Source organism: Aquarana catesbeiana, linkage group LG06 (genome assembly GCF_042186555.1).
Source record: "Aquarana catesbeiana isolate 2022-GZ linkage group LG06, ASM4218655v1, whole genome shotgun sequence".
In the NCBI taxonomy this organism is placed as follows: domain Eukaryota; kingdom Metazoa; phylum Chordata; class Amphibia; order Anura; family Ranidae; genus Aquarana; species Aquarana catesbeiana.
The window spans coordinates 29,082,242-29,098,034 of record NC_133329.1 but is presented as its reverse complement, the minus strand read 5'-3'; the positions used below and the strand labels follow the sequence as shown (position 1 = coordinate 29,098,034).

Sequence of the window (15,793 nt, the reverse complement as noted above, 5' to 3'; positions counted from 1 at the left end):
AACTTGGTGTTGAGTTATTCACTTTACAGTCAACACAGAGGACACGGGGGCACTCTTTACGTCTAGAGGAAAAAAGATTTCATCTCCAAATACAGAAAGGTTTCTTCACAGTAAGAGCTGTAAAAATGTGGAATAGGCTCCCTTCAAAGGTGGTTCTGGCCAGCTCGGTAGATTGCTTTAAAAAAGGCCTGTATTCTTTCCTAAATGCACATAATATAACTGGGTACTAACATTTATAGGTAAAGTTAATCCAGAGAAAATCTGATTGCCTTTTGGGGGATCAGGATGGAATTTTTTCCCCTACTGTAGCAAATTGGAGAATGCTTTGCTGGGGTTTTTCGCCTTCCTCTGGATCAACTATGGGTATAGGATTGTGTATATGGGATTGTATTTTTTTTTTTTGGTTGAACTGGATGGATTTGTGTCTTTTTTCAACCTATATACTATGTAACTATGTAACATCCCCCTAAATACTATAATGCAAACAACCGTTTTTCTCTTCTCTCCCTAAGGCCAACACTTCCACATACAGTAACTTTATTAAATCATGACTTCTTTTGCCACCCAAACTTCTTTGATTAAGCCCTTGAGGGCAAAATGTGTCAGTGGAGGAACCATGTCTGTTGGGAATAATGATGTAAGAGTGGAAATGCAACGGTGTCAATAAAGTTAGTTGAAACTAAAGAAAAATCATAAGGGTATGTAGGCTGGAATTTTGTTTCCCTATTACCACCCAGGCTGGACAAAGGCATGAAAAAAAACAAAAACCCCAATGTGTTGCAATGTGCTGAGAAAATTGAAATAGTACAACTCAAAATCCCCAATATCTCATTACCCCATCGCTAGTTAACAGGCATCTGTTAAACTAAATACCCATAGTTAGACTTCTAAATATGATGGCATCAATGTGCCCATAGACTGCTATCCTCTCCTACAAGCAGGGGTAGCTTCATAGTCTTTTCTATTAGAAAGAAAAGTAGACCAAGATAAATTGACTCTTTTGTGTATTTTATTCGGTCAGTCGTGTTTATCATATGTTAAGCCCATTATATAACAAGGAAGGTTAATTTATTCATTAGACTTAAAACACTGGAGAAGCTGCTAGTTGTCAGTGTGCACATGTTGGGGAGATGTCTTCTAGATTTTATTGGATATCTATGGACTATTTAAACATTGCTGGCATACCCTGCAAGCTCCTTCAGTTGGCTGTTGGACTGCCTATCAGGTCTTTCAGACACGCAGCCCAACAACCAATTGGAGGAATGCACAGGTCAGCCTGACAACACTGCTGCTAATTATGAGGCAGTGGCTCAGTGTTGTCAGCCAGCAATAAGAAATGCTGCTACTGGCAGAATCTCCAGGTAAGAAACTTTGCAACAGATACACAAAAATGGTTTGCTCAACCTGTATTTAGTGAGGCATGACATGAAACCTACTGAAAGAACTGACTTTGGGCTGAGATACATTTTTAAGAATATTGAGCAAAAGACAAATTGTTCCTTGAGAAAAGTAATACTAGGTAAGTTCCACGAAAAAAAGTTTTTTACAAGGCTGTAGACTTATTTTTCAGCTCTACTGTCTCTTGAAAGAGGTGTAACTAATCCCATTGGGTTGCTGGCACAGACATCTGGACTGTGTATGAACGCATTTGTCTCCTGGGGTGATGGTAGCTGTCCAAGGAGCTCACGTTCTCCAAACCAAAAGCCTGCTGCCACATAGAGTGATATCAGCAGAGAAATTATTAAAAACAACCAACTTGATATTATAATTAATACTGAGGTGGAGTTACACAAAATCTTCTTTTGAATTTGAAAATGAAGTAGAAGTCATTCCTTCCTTTAGAATTTCCTTAAGTGTGTTAAGTTTCTCGTAAACTGTGGTCAGTCTCTTATCTACATGCATACTTCTGTTGCGCTTCTGGTGAAGTATATTTTCTGATTTAGTGAAGAGTAGAACATCTCTGGCCAACATCCCCAGACTGGGCTGATACTCCAGAGTCCAGGATTTTGCCTCCTTATCGCTGTTGCCCACTTCATCCATCACCACAATCACTCTACTTTTACCTGTAACAATCACAAGTGCTGACATTAGTCTCAGGAAATAATTGGAAGGTTTATAAATTCAATTAATCCTGTCAATGTAGAATCATGGTCTCTAAATAAAGTCAGCACAGAAAACCTAATTACATTTTTCTAAAGTATTAGAAGACAAAAAGGGGTTATTGATTACCTAGCTAATACAGTGCCTTGAAAAGGTATTTATACCTCTTGAAATTTTCCAAATGTTGTCATGTTACAGTCAAAAAAGGTAAATGTATTTTATTGGGATTTTATGTGATAGACCAACACAAAGTGGCACATAATTGTGAAGTGGAAGGAAAATGATAAATGGTTTTCAAAATTTTTTACAAATAAATATGTGAAAAGTGTGGGGGGCATTTGCATGGCGTCAATACTTTGTAGAACCTCCTTTCTCTGCAATTACATCTGCAAGTCTTTTTGGGGATGTCTCTACCAGCTTTGCACATCTAGAGAGGGACATTTTTGCCCATTATTCTTTGCAAAACAGCAGTAGCAGTAATGAGATATTGGGGATTGGATGAAGAGCAGGGATGAGCCGAACACCCCCCTGTTCGGTTCGCACCAGAACTTGCGAACAGGAAAAAAGTTCATTCGAACACGCGAACACCGTTAAAGTCTATGGGACACGAACATGAATAATCAAAAGTGCTAATTTTAAAGGCTTATATGCAAGTTATTGTCATAAAAAGTGTTTGGGGACCTGGGTCCTGCCCCAGGGGACATGGATCAATGCAAAAAAAGTTTTAAAAACGTCCATTTTTTTCAGGAGCAGTGATTTTAATAATGCTTAAAGTCAAACAATAAAAGTGTAATATCCCTTTAAATTTTGTACCTGGGGGGTGTCTATAGTATGCTTGTAAAGGGGCGCATGTTTCCCATGTTTAGAACAGTCTGACAGCAAAATGACATTTCAAAGAAAAAAGTCATTTAAAACTACTCGCGGCTATTGCATTGCCGGTCCGACAATACACATAAAAGTTCATTGATAAAAACGGCATAGGAATTCCCCACAGGGGAACCCCGAACCATAATTAAAAAAAAAAATGACGTGGGGTCCCCCTAAATTCCATACCAGGCCCTTCAGTCTGGTATGGATATTAAGGGGAACCGCAGCCAAAATTAAAAAAAAATGACATGGGGGTCCCCCTAAATTTCATACCAGACCCTTCAGGTCTGGTATGGATTTTAAGGGGAACCCCGCGCCAAAATAAAAAAAAAAAAACGGCGTGGGGTCCCCCCAAAAATCCATACCAGACCCTTATCCGAGCACGCAACCTGGCAGGCTGCAGGAAATTAGGGGGGGTGAGAGAGCGCCCCCCCCTCCTGAACCGTACCAGGCCACATGCCCTCAACATTTGGAGGGTGCTTTGGGGTAGCCCCCCAAAACACCTTGTCCCCATGTTGATGAGGACAAGGGCCTCATCCCCACAACCCTGGCCGGTGGTTGTGGGGGTCTGCAGGCGGGGGGCTTTAACAAGGGGACCCCCAGATCCCGGCCCCCCTCCTGTGTGAAATGGTACCATTTCACTAAAAAACTGTCAAAAATGTTAAAAATGACAAGAGACAGTTTTGACAATTCCTTTATTTAAATGCTTCTTCTTTCTTCTATCTTCCTTCATCTTCTTCTTCTTCTGGTTCTTCTGGCTCTTCTGGTTCTTCCTCTGGTGTTCTCGTCCAGCATCTCCTCCGCGGCGTCTTCTATCTTCTTCTCCCGCTCTTCTCTTCATCGTCTTCTCTTCTTCATCTTCTTCTCTTCTTCATCTTCTTCTCCGGGCCGCTCCGCATCCATGCTGGCATGGTGGGAGGCTCCCGCTGTGTGACGCGTCTCCTCTTCTGACAGTTCTTAAATAACGGGGGGGCGGGGCCACCCAGTGACCCTGCCCCCCTCTGACGCACGGTGACTTGACGGGACTTCCCTGTGACATCACGGGGAATGCCACAGGGAAGTCCCGTCATGTCCCGTGCGTTATTTAAGAACCGTCAGAAGAAGAGATGCGTCACACAGCGGGAGCCTCCCACCATGCCAGCGGCCCAGAGAAGAAGATGAAGAAGAGAAGAAGAGAAGAAGATGAAGAAGAGAAGAAGAGAAGAAGATGAAGAAGAGAAGAAGATGAAGAAAAGAGCGGGAGCCTCCCCCCATGCAATGGGTGCAGAGCGGCCTGAGGAGAAGAAGATTGAAAACGCTGCGGAGGAGATGCTGGACGAGAACACCGGAGGAAGAACCAGAAGAGCCAGAAGAACCAGAAGAAGAAGAAGAATATAGCATATAAGCCTTTAAAATTACCACTTTTGATTTCTCCCATAGACTTTTAAAGGGTGTTCCGCGGCATTCGAATTTGCCGCGAACACCCCAAATTGTTCACTTTCGATGCCGAACATGAGTTTGACTCGAACTCGAAGCTCATCCCTAATGGAGAGCGTCTGTGAACAGCAATTTTCAAGTCTTGCCACAGATTCTCAATTGAATTTAGGTCGGGGCTGTGACTGGGCTATTCTAATCCATGAAAATGCTTTGATCTAAACCATTCCATTGTAGCTCTGGCTGTATGTTTAGGGTTGTTGTCCTGCTGGAAGGTGAACCTCCGCCCCAGTCTCAAGTCTTTTGCAGACTCTAAAAGGTTTTCTTCTAAGATTGACCTGTATTTGGCTCCATCCATCTTCCCATCAACTTCAGCTTCCCTGACCCTGCTGAAGAAAAGCATCCCCACCACATGATGCTGCCACCACCATCTTTCACGGTGGGGATGGTATGTTCAGGGTGATGTGCAGTTTTAGTTTTCTGTCACACATAGCGTTTTGCTTTTAAGCCAAAAAGTTAAATTTTGGTCTCATCTGACCAGAGCACTTTCTTCCACATGTTTGCTGTGTCCCCCACATGGCTTCTCGCCAACTGCAAACAAGACTTCTTATGGCTTTCTTTTAACAATGTCTTTCTTCTTGCCACTCTTCCATAAAGGGCAGATTTGTGGAGAGCACGACTAATAGTTGTCCTGTGGACAGATTCTCCCACCTGAGCTGTGGATCTCTGCAGCTCCTCCAGAGTTACCATGGACCTCTTGGCTCTTCTCTGATTAATGCTCTCCGTACCCGGCCTGTCAGTTTAGGTGGCAAACCGGCCATGTCCTGGTAGGTTTGCAGTTGTGCCATACTCTTTCCATTTTCGGGTGATGGATTGAACAGTGCTCTATGAGATGTTCAAAGCTTGGAATAGTATTTTATACCCTAACCCTGCTTTATACTTCTCCACAGTTTTATCCCTGACCTGTCTGGTGTGTTCCTTGGCCTTCATGATGCTGTTTGTTCTCTAAGGTTCTCTATCAAACCTCTGAGGGCTTTACAGAACAGCTGTATTTATACTGAGATTAAATTACACACAGGTGGACTATATTTACTAATTAGGTGACTTCTGAAGGCAATTGGTTCTCCTAGATTTTAGTTAGGGGTATCAGAGTAAAGGGGGCTGAATACAAATGCACGCCACACTTTTCACATATTTATTTGTAAACATTTTGAAAACCATTTATCATTTTCCTTTCACTTCACATACAATCCCAATTAAATACATTTAAGTTTTTGGTTGTAACATGACAAAATGGGGAAAATTTCAAGGGGTATGAATACTTTTTCAAGGCACTGTACATGTGAAGCCCTAACTCTAAATTATCTTCCTGCTAGGAAACATACAGTATATATAGCAATCAATACATTGGGAGCAGACTTATCTTGCAGTAGACCCTTCCTTCTTACTAAGAAAATAAGCGAGTGTTATTGAACCATAGGGTAATTACATCTTAACCTGGATTCTTACCAATTCTAGTCGACAAGTATAGCAGCTCTTCGTCATACAGAGAATTCTCATGATCTGTGAGATATTTGTACCCCCGATCAATGCAGTGATACAAGATCCCAAATTTACAAAGTGATACCATCGATTGAAATTCCTTCAAGTTGCTAGGAGAAATCTGATGAAATATGACTTGGTGGTTTCCAAACTCTTTAGATGACAGCAGTCTCTCCAACCAGTTACACTTGGACTTTTCTGAACGGGAGAAGATGCCAATGACAGAACTAGCTGGAGCTGATTTTGTCTGAGAAGAAGAAAATATAAATTTATAAAATACAAAACAACAAAATGTAGAATGTTAGTACACTGAGGTATTGCTGTTCATTTACTCACATTTAATTTTCCCAATTTATGTTGAACGGGGTCTGTTCTTGTACGATATTCTGGAAAATATAGAAATACATTCATAGTTCTGACCACAATACAATTCTTATATAATATTCTACATCAACGGTTAACTTATATAAACCAAAACCACTAATTTTAAACAGAATTCTTTAGCTTTGGCTCTCCTGTTTTCATCTCCGCTGACATTATTTCCCAGAACGTAATAGTCAACTTCTGACTCTAAACTCCACAATGATAAAATAAACCAGTTTATTCCTATAGCTATGGGTAAAGAGAGTTGAGGAAAATTACCTGGAGGTTGGCGGAAGAGCTTTAGGCTCTTTAGTCCTTGAACCAGTCGCTCTTGGCTGTATTTTTCTTCTTGAGTTATGTAGAGGAGATCACCAGCCAATTTTTCGATCTTGGACTTAATCCACATCACCCATTTTCTATCTGCAACACTTTGCAGATCATCAATCAGCACAATCACGTTGTCCTTTCCTGTGTACAAGGAAGAGATCAATAACTAATAATGTGCAGATTTCATCAAAGGATCGTTGAGGAACAGTCTTCCTCTGATCAGTGACATCTATTGGTACATGCCAACGAATATGTTAGTAAACCTCACTCCGCTAACGTGCCGTGTAGATCCCACAGAATTACTACCACCTGCAGCCAATTCCTGCATCCCGTGCGCTAAATGGGAGGAGCTTCCTGTTATAGTCACATAATCAGCCTCAGCTTTTAAATGAAAAACTGCTGAGAACAGCAATGATCCAATCACATGAGCAGGAAACTACCTTGCTAGGGTGGTTCTGTACACTAATGCCCCGTACACACGGTCGGACTTTGTTCGGACATTCCGACAACAAAATCCTAGGATTTTTTCCGACGGATGTTGGCTCAAACTTGTCTTGCATACACACGGTCACACAAAGTTGTCGGAAAATCCGATCATTCTGAACGCGGTGACGTAAAACATGTACGTTGGGACTATAAACGGGGCAGTGGCCAATAGCTTTCATCTCTTTATTTATTCTGAGCATGCGTGGCATTTTGTGCATCGGATTTGTGTACACACGATCGGAATTTCCGACAACGGATTTTGTTGTCGGAAAATTTTATATCCTGCTCTCAAACTTTGTGTGTCGGAAAATCCGATGGAAAATGTGTGATGGAGCCTACACACGGCCGGAATTTCCGAGAACAAGGTCCTATCACACATTTTCCGTCTGAAAATCCGACCGTGTGTACGGGGCATAACAATGCAACCATTCAAGTAAGTTTGAAAGCAGAATTAAACTGTAAATATAAAAAAAAATGATAGGTGGTAGAGATTTTTAGCAGAAGAAACATCTCCAAGTCACTTCTATAAAAAAAAAAAATGTCTTCCTATTTACCCTAGTAATTTGTTATGATCTGTATACAGTGTGTGGCACAAGTGTCCTGCACTGCACCTTTTTTGTCTCATTCCAGGTGCCAGGAACAATGTAACTCCTGTGTGTGTGCAGGAGATACATTATCAGTGGCCACCCAATGGCCAAACAGGATTGCCACGGAACTCAGAAAAATAAGCAGCAGAGATGATGGAGTTGAAGATGGGCAAAAGCTCACCTCCTCACCACCCATGAAGTTTATTTTCACTTTAACAAAAATCATCATGTTCCACCAGTATTTAGGGTGGAACATGGAAAATGTTCCAGCAGCTACAGGCTCTCCCTCTCCCCCCTCTCTGTTACAGGGAGCTGGGGAGCTTCTCCCAGCACCCACTGTCACTGTTTGAAAAGGATGTGGCTGTGCGGGGCTCTGCCCACATGGGCGAGTCATTCATTCACAGTTTCCTGTGAAAGCATGAACTACAACTATCATCAACCATTGCTCTATGGCTTGTAGTTTTGAATGGACTGCAATGTCGCTGGTGAAGCCCTGCATCTTGTAAACAGTCAGCCCATGAAGGTACGGGCTAAAACCTGCAAGGTTTGTCTGCAGGAGTCTGGCATTGCACCCCTATTTCGCTGAGTCAAAAGTTTTCCACCACCTCCCTCAAAAACTCTCTAGCAATACACACCAATTAGGCATGTGTAGAGTGCCCCCAAGGCTCTGCTCTATCAGGAGATGGATTGGGGACTGAAGAAAATGGGGAGGATTAGAGAACTGAGGATCAAACAGCCTTTTCACACAATGCGGAGGAATAAACCCTTATGCCGCGTACACACGAACTGACTTTTTGTCGGACTGAACTCCAAAGGACATTTCGACGGAGTTCCGACGAAGTTCTGACGAAACTGACTTGCCTACACACGATCACACCAAAGTTTGATCCTTTCGAACGTGATGACGTATGACCGAACTAGATTAAGGAAGTTCATAGCCAGTAGCCAATAGCTGCCCTTGCGTGATTTTTGGTCCATCGGACTAGCATACAGACGAATGGATTTTTCTATAGGAATCGAGTCCGTCGGAAATATTTGAAACTTGTTCTATTTCTAAGGTCCATCAGATTTTTAGACAGAAAAGGTCCGATGAAGCCCACACACGATCGAATTGTTCCGTCGGACATTTGATGCCGAAAAGTCTGGTTGTGTGTACACGGCATTAGGTTTCATAGTGAGTATAACAAACATGCTTTACTGCATATACAGACTGATTTTACCATTGTGGGTTTAGTAACACTTTAAGTACTGAAAATTAAGTGTTACTTTGTACCTATCTATACCTATAATACAAAGTAGAAGTATTATAACTTTTGACATTTTTAAAAAAGTAGATATAATATTTTCATCAGAAAGACTTTTACTTAATGTATGTACCAGCTGTTCTGTTACTCTGCGGTACAGAAATTCCCCCTGTGGAGTGACAGTGGATCCATTCTTCATAGTGTGATATAGGATTGCTGCTACACATTGAATTTGTCCTTCTTCAATGAACTGTGGTCTTTGTTACCATCCCCCAGCCACAAGTGGATATGAGGCCTATCTAAGGTTTTCCTAACATTTATAGGAACAGTTTATGCCCTGCCATTTACTCTTTTAGAACAAATTATCAATAATTTTTCTGGTCATAAATGTAGGGCCTGATAATGAAGATGCATTGATTTATATATATCTATACAAATAATATAAAGTAAAAGTATTATAACTGTTGACACATTTAAGAATGCCAATACAATGTTTCAGTTAGGAAGACTCTTACCTAGTTTTTGTACCAGCTGATCTGTTACTTTGTGATACAGAAATTCCCCCTGTGGAGTGTGAGCTGGTCCAGTCTTCATAGTGTGATATAGGATTGCTACTACACATTGAAGTTTTCCTTCTTGAAGTCCCACATTATCATATGATGGCATTTTATGATAGGTGACTTCTCTTTGTCCAAAGATGTCTGATGACAGCAATCTCCTTAGCCAACTGATATTACCCTCTTCTGACACAGTGAAGACACCGATGACGGATCTTGCAGATGTTGGTGTCTTCTGAGAATTGGTCTAAGCAAACAACAAGTAAACCAGTTTTCTTAATAAAAGATGTAAAGTAATTACATAGCATCTTGTAATAATTATTATGTAAACCCCAGGCATGAGTCAGCACAGTGGAAAAAATCTAGCCATTTGGAAGCACCTGCTTACAAGCCTAACTAGCAGCCTGTCTAGGATTGTGCTCCAATAGGGGTCTGCTAAAAAGAATGCCAAGATTTAGCTGTCACTTGGTCTGTGCCCCCACCTGGGGGGCCCAGTCAGGGTTCCACGTGGTATTGGAGCTCCGGGAAAAGGCTACATAATAATAGTCACTGTAGACAAACAAAAGAACAGACATCTCCTGATGATGCGCATTTGCATGAACCATACAAAGAGCTACACTGTGAAGGGCTAGAGGTTGTGCCGCCATTCTCTGCAAGTTTGGTGGCCCCTTATGTAGGTTTGAAACTGTAATTTGTTTTTATACTTTTTTTTATATACTGGATGTTTTGATTATATATTTGGAAATATTAAACAACTACACTATGAGAAAAAATATTGTTTTTGTTTGGTGACTCCATGCTGATACCTCTGGTACTATCCCCTGGTCAAGTGGAATAGAGCAGTCTGGTCCTGCCAGCTGTGGAACAAGAGTGGTGATGCTGGATGCCATTTACACAAAGTGCTTATTGCTGTTGTAGTAATAGACAGCACATCCCTCTGGTGAGTGTGTATTTCTACCATTGGTGAAGGATTGGCACTGCGGGTGCTTCCAAGCCCCTTGGGTGACGGCTGAATTGGAGCACTTTTATATGTTTTACACCCATAACAATATGAACTGGGGTTTTGTTTTTTTTTTTGTTGTTTTTTGACAAACTTCAGTTTATGGTCACATGTTTGTGGATACTTTATTATTATTTTTGCTCTGCATTTTTGTTATAATTGGTTGTTGGTGAACTATATATCTACACTTATTGCATGCGGCTGTTTACATTTTTCTGAAAGAGCGCTGACTTTATTTTACTATTTTTACAGGGTTCCACATGGAGTTGGGAACCTGAGGACCTACATGGACTTTTAGATAACAAATATGGACTTACTGCCAAATCATAGACTTTAAGGGATTACTTGCGACTTCTGTGGATTTACTGCCTAAATGCACACTTGTCTTGGAAGGATTGCTTTTATTTGCTGATAAATCAGGTATGATTATGTCATGGGAATGTGTTTGAAGATGGAGTTGTTGAACTTTTCCTGTATTATACTGAACTACTTCAGTAAAGACCTTTGTTGTTCCTTTAAACTCCTGGCCTGAAGTCTCCCAAGGGGTGCATGTCTGGCATATCAAAAGAACAGGGCTTACAACTAGGGACTAAAAAGTTAGAGAAGATACAGTACAGAGAGTCCAGCATGTAGGATACTGTCTACTGTATGCTATATTGCTGTTGCTAGGGACAACCATGTATGTATAATTTGCTAAATGCAGCCAACCATATAGGGAACGGGTGACAGGCAAGGGTGACTGGTATTCTGGTAGTTAAGGGGTGTTATGCTTGCCCCTTCCACTGGCAATAGGCTCCTCACATACTGGGACTGTTCTTGCATCACAGAGTACCTAAGGATCTAGCCGAAAGTCACAAGGGAGAAAGAGATGTAAAGGACCCTGAGTAGAGAGAACAAGCATAGAGTAGTACAGTTGTGATAAAATGCATTTACCGTATCCAGTAGTAACAGTTGGACATGTCACTGGAGGTGAGTTAAAAGGAATTGCTGAGTTGCAGGAGATTTGTACAGGCTCTGCGATACCGGCTCGGAAATGCTGCACACCTGGGAAGTGGTGTTCTCTAACAAGTAGCTGTGTCCAAAGTGTTTTAGTGTTAACAGCACAACCAGTTTGGCCATGGGTTACAACAAGTGGATTGTGCAAGTGGTTGCTCATTTCTACGATCAAGGGGTTAATATGGCGCACAATGGAGGTAGCCGAGTACATATAACTAAAAATGGTGGGGGGAAGGGGGTGGGTTGGGGGTATCCTGAGAGGGGGAACTTGATGGTGGTAGTTAATGTTTCACAACAAGTTCGGGTATTAGTCCATGTAAGGATAAAATGATGCTGAATAAATGGAAGGCAGCCAGTCTATAAAAGCTAGAAGAAGCTCTGGAACAAATAAAAAAGAAAGAAGGACGGCGCCCTCTAAGTGCAGCATGTATGTTAAAAATATTTATTACAATAGATAAAAACACTCACATTTGAGTTGCTAAAAACCAGCATGTAAAGTAGTTTCATCCGCGTGTGCTCTCGGGGGATGTGGGTGTCACGGGCCAGTGGAGGGGTTCCTGGGATGTGAGTCTTAGCACAGTCTTTATTGAGTCAACATTAAGGCACAAGTCCAACGTAGAAATGAGCAACTAATAAAGAAGGACGGTGCCCTCTAAGTGCAGCATGTATGTTAAAAATATTTATTACAATAGATAAAAACACTCACATTTGAGTTGCTAAAAACCAGCATGTAAAGTAGTTTCATCCGCGTGCTCTCGGGGGATGTGGGTGTCACGGGCCAGTGGAGGGGTTCCTGGGATGTGAGTCCAGTAACCTGGGTCCTGGTAGCTGCTCCAGTGGTGCCGAGGGTCCTCAGAGCCTCCGGGCGGCCAGGATGTCGGTCATGAATCTTCCGTGGAGCGCCGTGCTGACCTGCGTCTTCACTTCCGGGAGCGGGGTGAGGTGGGCAGTGCTTCGCGTTCGGAGCATCCTGGCCGCCCGGAGGCTCTGAGGACCCTCGGCACCACTGGAACAGCTACCAGGACCCAGGTTACTGGACTCACATCCCAGGAACCCCTCCACTGGCCCGTGACACCCACATCCCCCGAGAGCACGCGGATGAAACTACTTTACATGCTGGTTTTTAGCAACTCAAATGTGAGTGTTTTTATCTATTGTAATAAATATTTTTAACATACATGCTGCACTTAGAGGGCACCGTCCTTCTTTTTTAGTTGCTCATTTCTACGTTGGACTTGTGCCTTAATGTTGACTCAATAAAGACTGTGCTAAGAAGCTTTAAGAATCTTGAGAAGTGTCCTTGTGTTATTGATTTTTGTGCCACTGGAGTATCCCACAGTTATTTTACACCCTGTCCAAGTTCAAGTTTAATAAAGCATCAAGAAAAGATACCCCTGGACTGGGAACTGAGCCAGGAGAGAGACTGAGACTGTGTGCTTGGCTTCTAATACACTACTTTGGGAAAAGAACCTTTGGACCACTCAGTGGGACCTTTATGGGCTGTAAGTCTCCCCGCAGGGCAGTGATAGCGAACCTTGGCACCCCAGATGTTTTGGAACTACATTTCCCATGATGCTCATGCAGGCTGCAGTGTGTAGTTGAGCATCATGGGAAATGTAGTTCCAAAACATCTGGGGTGCCAAGGTTCACCAGCACTGCCTTAGGACTTTCTCTAGATTTATGTATCTTGGGTAAGTGTTGGAATATAGGTCTAATTGCATTCTCCACATATACAGTAGGTACTCTGCTAATATATTGTTTACCCCTGCTATGATTAAGACCCATACAGGACAAAATGTAAGCAAGAAAAGGACACTTGTTTTTTTTTTTTTTTTTTCTGTATTAAATAAAGGAGTATTGTGATCTCACTAGCATGTGCTGTTTTAAAACTTCATATTGCTATTTTGGCTGTCAGGAGCCTCCTGAGCATGGCATATTTGCAATGGACCTACATGGACTTTCAGGTTGAGCAGCGGCTGCTATTTAGTTGTGTAACAAACCACTCAAGTAGCTGGCTTATTGTGAATTTGTAATTGCTATAAAATAAATAAAAGGGTAAAAACCAATCACCAACATCAACTGAAAGCCCAGTTCTACCACCTCGCAATGGGTGTCTTTATTGCTCAGAAAGGTGGAGCACATCTCAATACGGTGCAGGGAGGATATGAATGGGTGTTGGAGTACAAATTGGCAAGTTGAAACTTTGAGTACTGTATATCAAACTCTTCAAATTTAGAGGTTCCTGATGCATTCAAGAAGAACAATAAATATGTAAAAAAATGAACATGTTAGACCTGATTCTCCAAAACTGTGTCCCTATAACTTCTGTTAAGCCTGGCCCCAGCCACCTACAGACCATGACTCTAGATCTGCATTCACCTGTATGACAGTGGCAATTGGGGTTGATCTATTAACCACTTAAGCCCCGGACCATTTGGCTGGCCAAAGACCAGAGCACACTTTGTGATTCGGCACTGTGTCGCTTTAACTGACAATTGCGCGGTCTTGCAACGTGGCTCCCAAACAAAATTGGCGTCCTTTCTTTCCCACAAATAGAGCTTTCTTTTGGTGGTATTTGATCACCTCTGCGTTTTTTATTTTTTGCGCTATAAACAAAAATCCGACCGTGTGTACGGGGCATAACTGTGGAGGGGAGGGGCTGTGTGTGACACATCACTGATCATAGCTCCCGATCACAGGGAGGTATGATCAGTGACCATGTCACTAGGCAGAATGGGGAGATGCTTGTTTACATTAGCATCTCCCCATTCTTCAGCTCCGTGAGACGATCGCGGGTATCCCCGCAGACATCGAGTCCGTGGGACCCGTGATCCTACTAACGGAATTCGTGGCAGGGTCACCGTCGGCGGCGTGCACGCGACCACATGGCTGCAAATTTAAAGGGGCATACCTGTACGCCCATTTGCCCAGCCGTGCCATTCTGCCAACGTAAATGTACATGTGGGGGTCGGCAAGTGGTTAAGGCAAATAGGCTGTTTACTTTGCAAGAGAAACAAGATGCAATGTTCCACTACAGGCGTGAGTCCTCATTTCCCCTCAGAACCAAGGAGCTGGTCTTCAGTAATTGCTAGCCACTCATAAACTCTCTGCACAAGTTCCAAAAAGAGGAAGAGGGTAACCACCCACTTCTAGTGAGCAGTTCCCCTCTTTTTCTTTTTGGAACTTTGAAAGGGAAGTTGCACTTTGCAAGGGAATTTTCCCAAGAGCTTACTGAGTAAGGTGAAGCTCTGCTGACTTTCATTATCCAATCATGTGTACGCAAAAATGCTATTTTTTTTTTTTATTATCCTTGCACGTGATTGGGCGTTCTCTGCAAAGTGAAACTTCACCACATTTTCTATGGCAAATGTCCTTAAAAAGTGAACAGCTTGTTTTCCTTCAGTAAATTTATCCAGATAGGCATAACAGTCATTAAGTCCCTGAGAAAAACAAACATAGGGAGATGGGATAGCTATACTTTATGGATATTCACTTAGTAAGGGCAAATAGGCTGCTCACTTTGCTGCTCACTTTGCAAGGACTTTTCTCCAGAGCTTAGGAAATATGATAAATATAAAAATGCATTTTTGCTCCCATATCATTGAATGATGGAAGCTTTGGGGCAAATTCTCTTGCAACATGAGACACCTCTTTGCTTAGTGTGAGAAATGCTATTCACAATTTCACATATTCTTATTGTTGATATTAGTGATGTGAAGTGTTTCTATTTCACGACTTACGTTTTTTATGTGCAATCTTGGTATCATTACGTTTTCTTGTGGAGAATGTTCTGTACATTGCAAAAAAATAGTTAGTAGTATTAGTAGTATTTTAGAAATCTTGGGTCCTTTGAATGTAAATACTGTATGAACCATTCAATGCACTTAAAGTGTAAGTAAACCCTCCTGTTGTTTTCAGCCAAGGAAGCTGCCATCTTTGCCTCTGTTTAATCCACAACTGCCATGATGCTGCACATGTGATCAATATGACACCAGCCATTGGATGGTTTGACAGTTTGGTGCTGCATTTCCGGCACATGCCGGAAATTAAACTGTTTTAGGGCTGGGTTTACTTCCGCTTTAATACATCTAAATCTAAGGAATATTCTCATTTGCAATATCATTCAAACTAAATACAGTAATATTTAGTGACTTATTCCACAAAAATTGTACATTTTAACAAATTTGAAGAATTTGCACACAGTGGTTTATAACATTTACAAGAAATCACGTGAGCTTACCATTTCTTTAAAGTAAGTCAGTACAGGGTTATGGTTAGTTGGACTAAAAAAACCCAAAAAAACACCCTCTA

The 15,793-nt window shown here is 41.9% G+C and overlaps 1 protein-coding gene across 1 annotated transcript in view; it reads right to left on the bottom strand.

The window, feature by feature from the left end:
- Nucleotides 1-576: 576 nt before the first annotated feature.
- Nucleotides 577-15,793, bottom strand: part of LOC141147923 (uncharacterized) — a 32,842-nt gene continuing 17,625 nt past the window's right edge. Inside the window, exons 6-11 of the mRNA XM_073635081.1 lie at nucleotides 15,223-15,272; nucleotides 9,445-9,733; nucleotides 6,565-6,753; nucleotides 6,259-6,308; nucleotides 5,890-6,169; nucleotides 577-2,063 (exon numbers count right to left, since the gene is read on the bottom strand). Of these exons, the coding sequence (XP_073491182.1) occupies nucleotides 1,786-2,063; nucleotides 5,890-6,169; nucleotides 6,259-6,308; nucleotides 6,565-6,753; nucleotides 9,445-9,733; nucleotides 15,223-15,272 (1,136 nt within the window). The 3' untranslated portion in view covers nucleotides 577-1,785. The remainder of the gene's footprint in view (nucleotides 2,064-5,889; nucleotides 6,170-6,258; nucleotides 6,309-6,564; nucleotides 6,754-9,444; nucleotides 9,734-15,222; nucleotides 15,273-15,793) is intronic.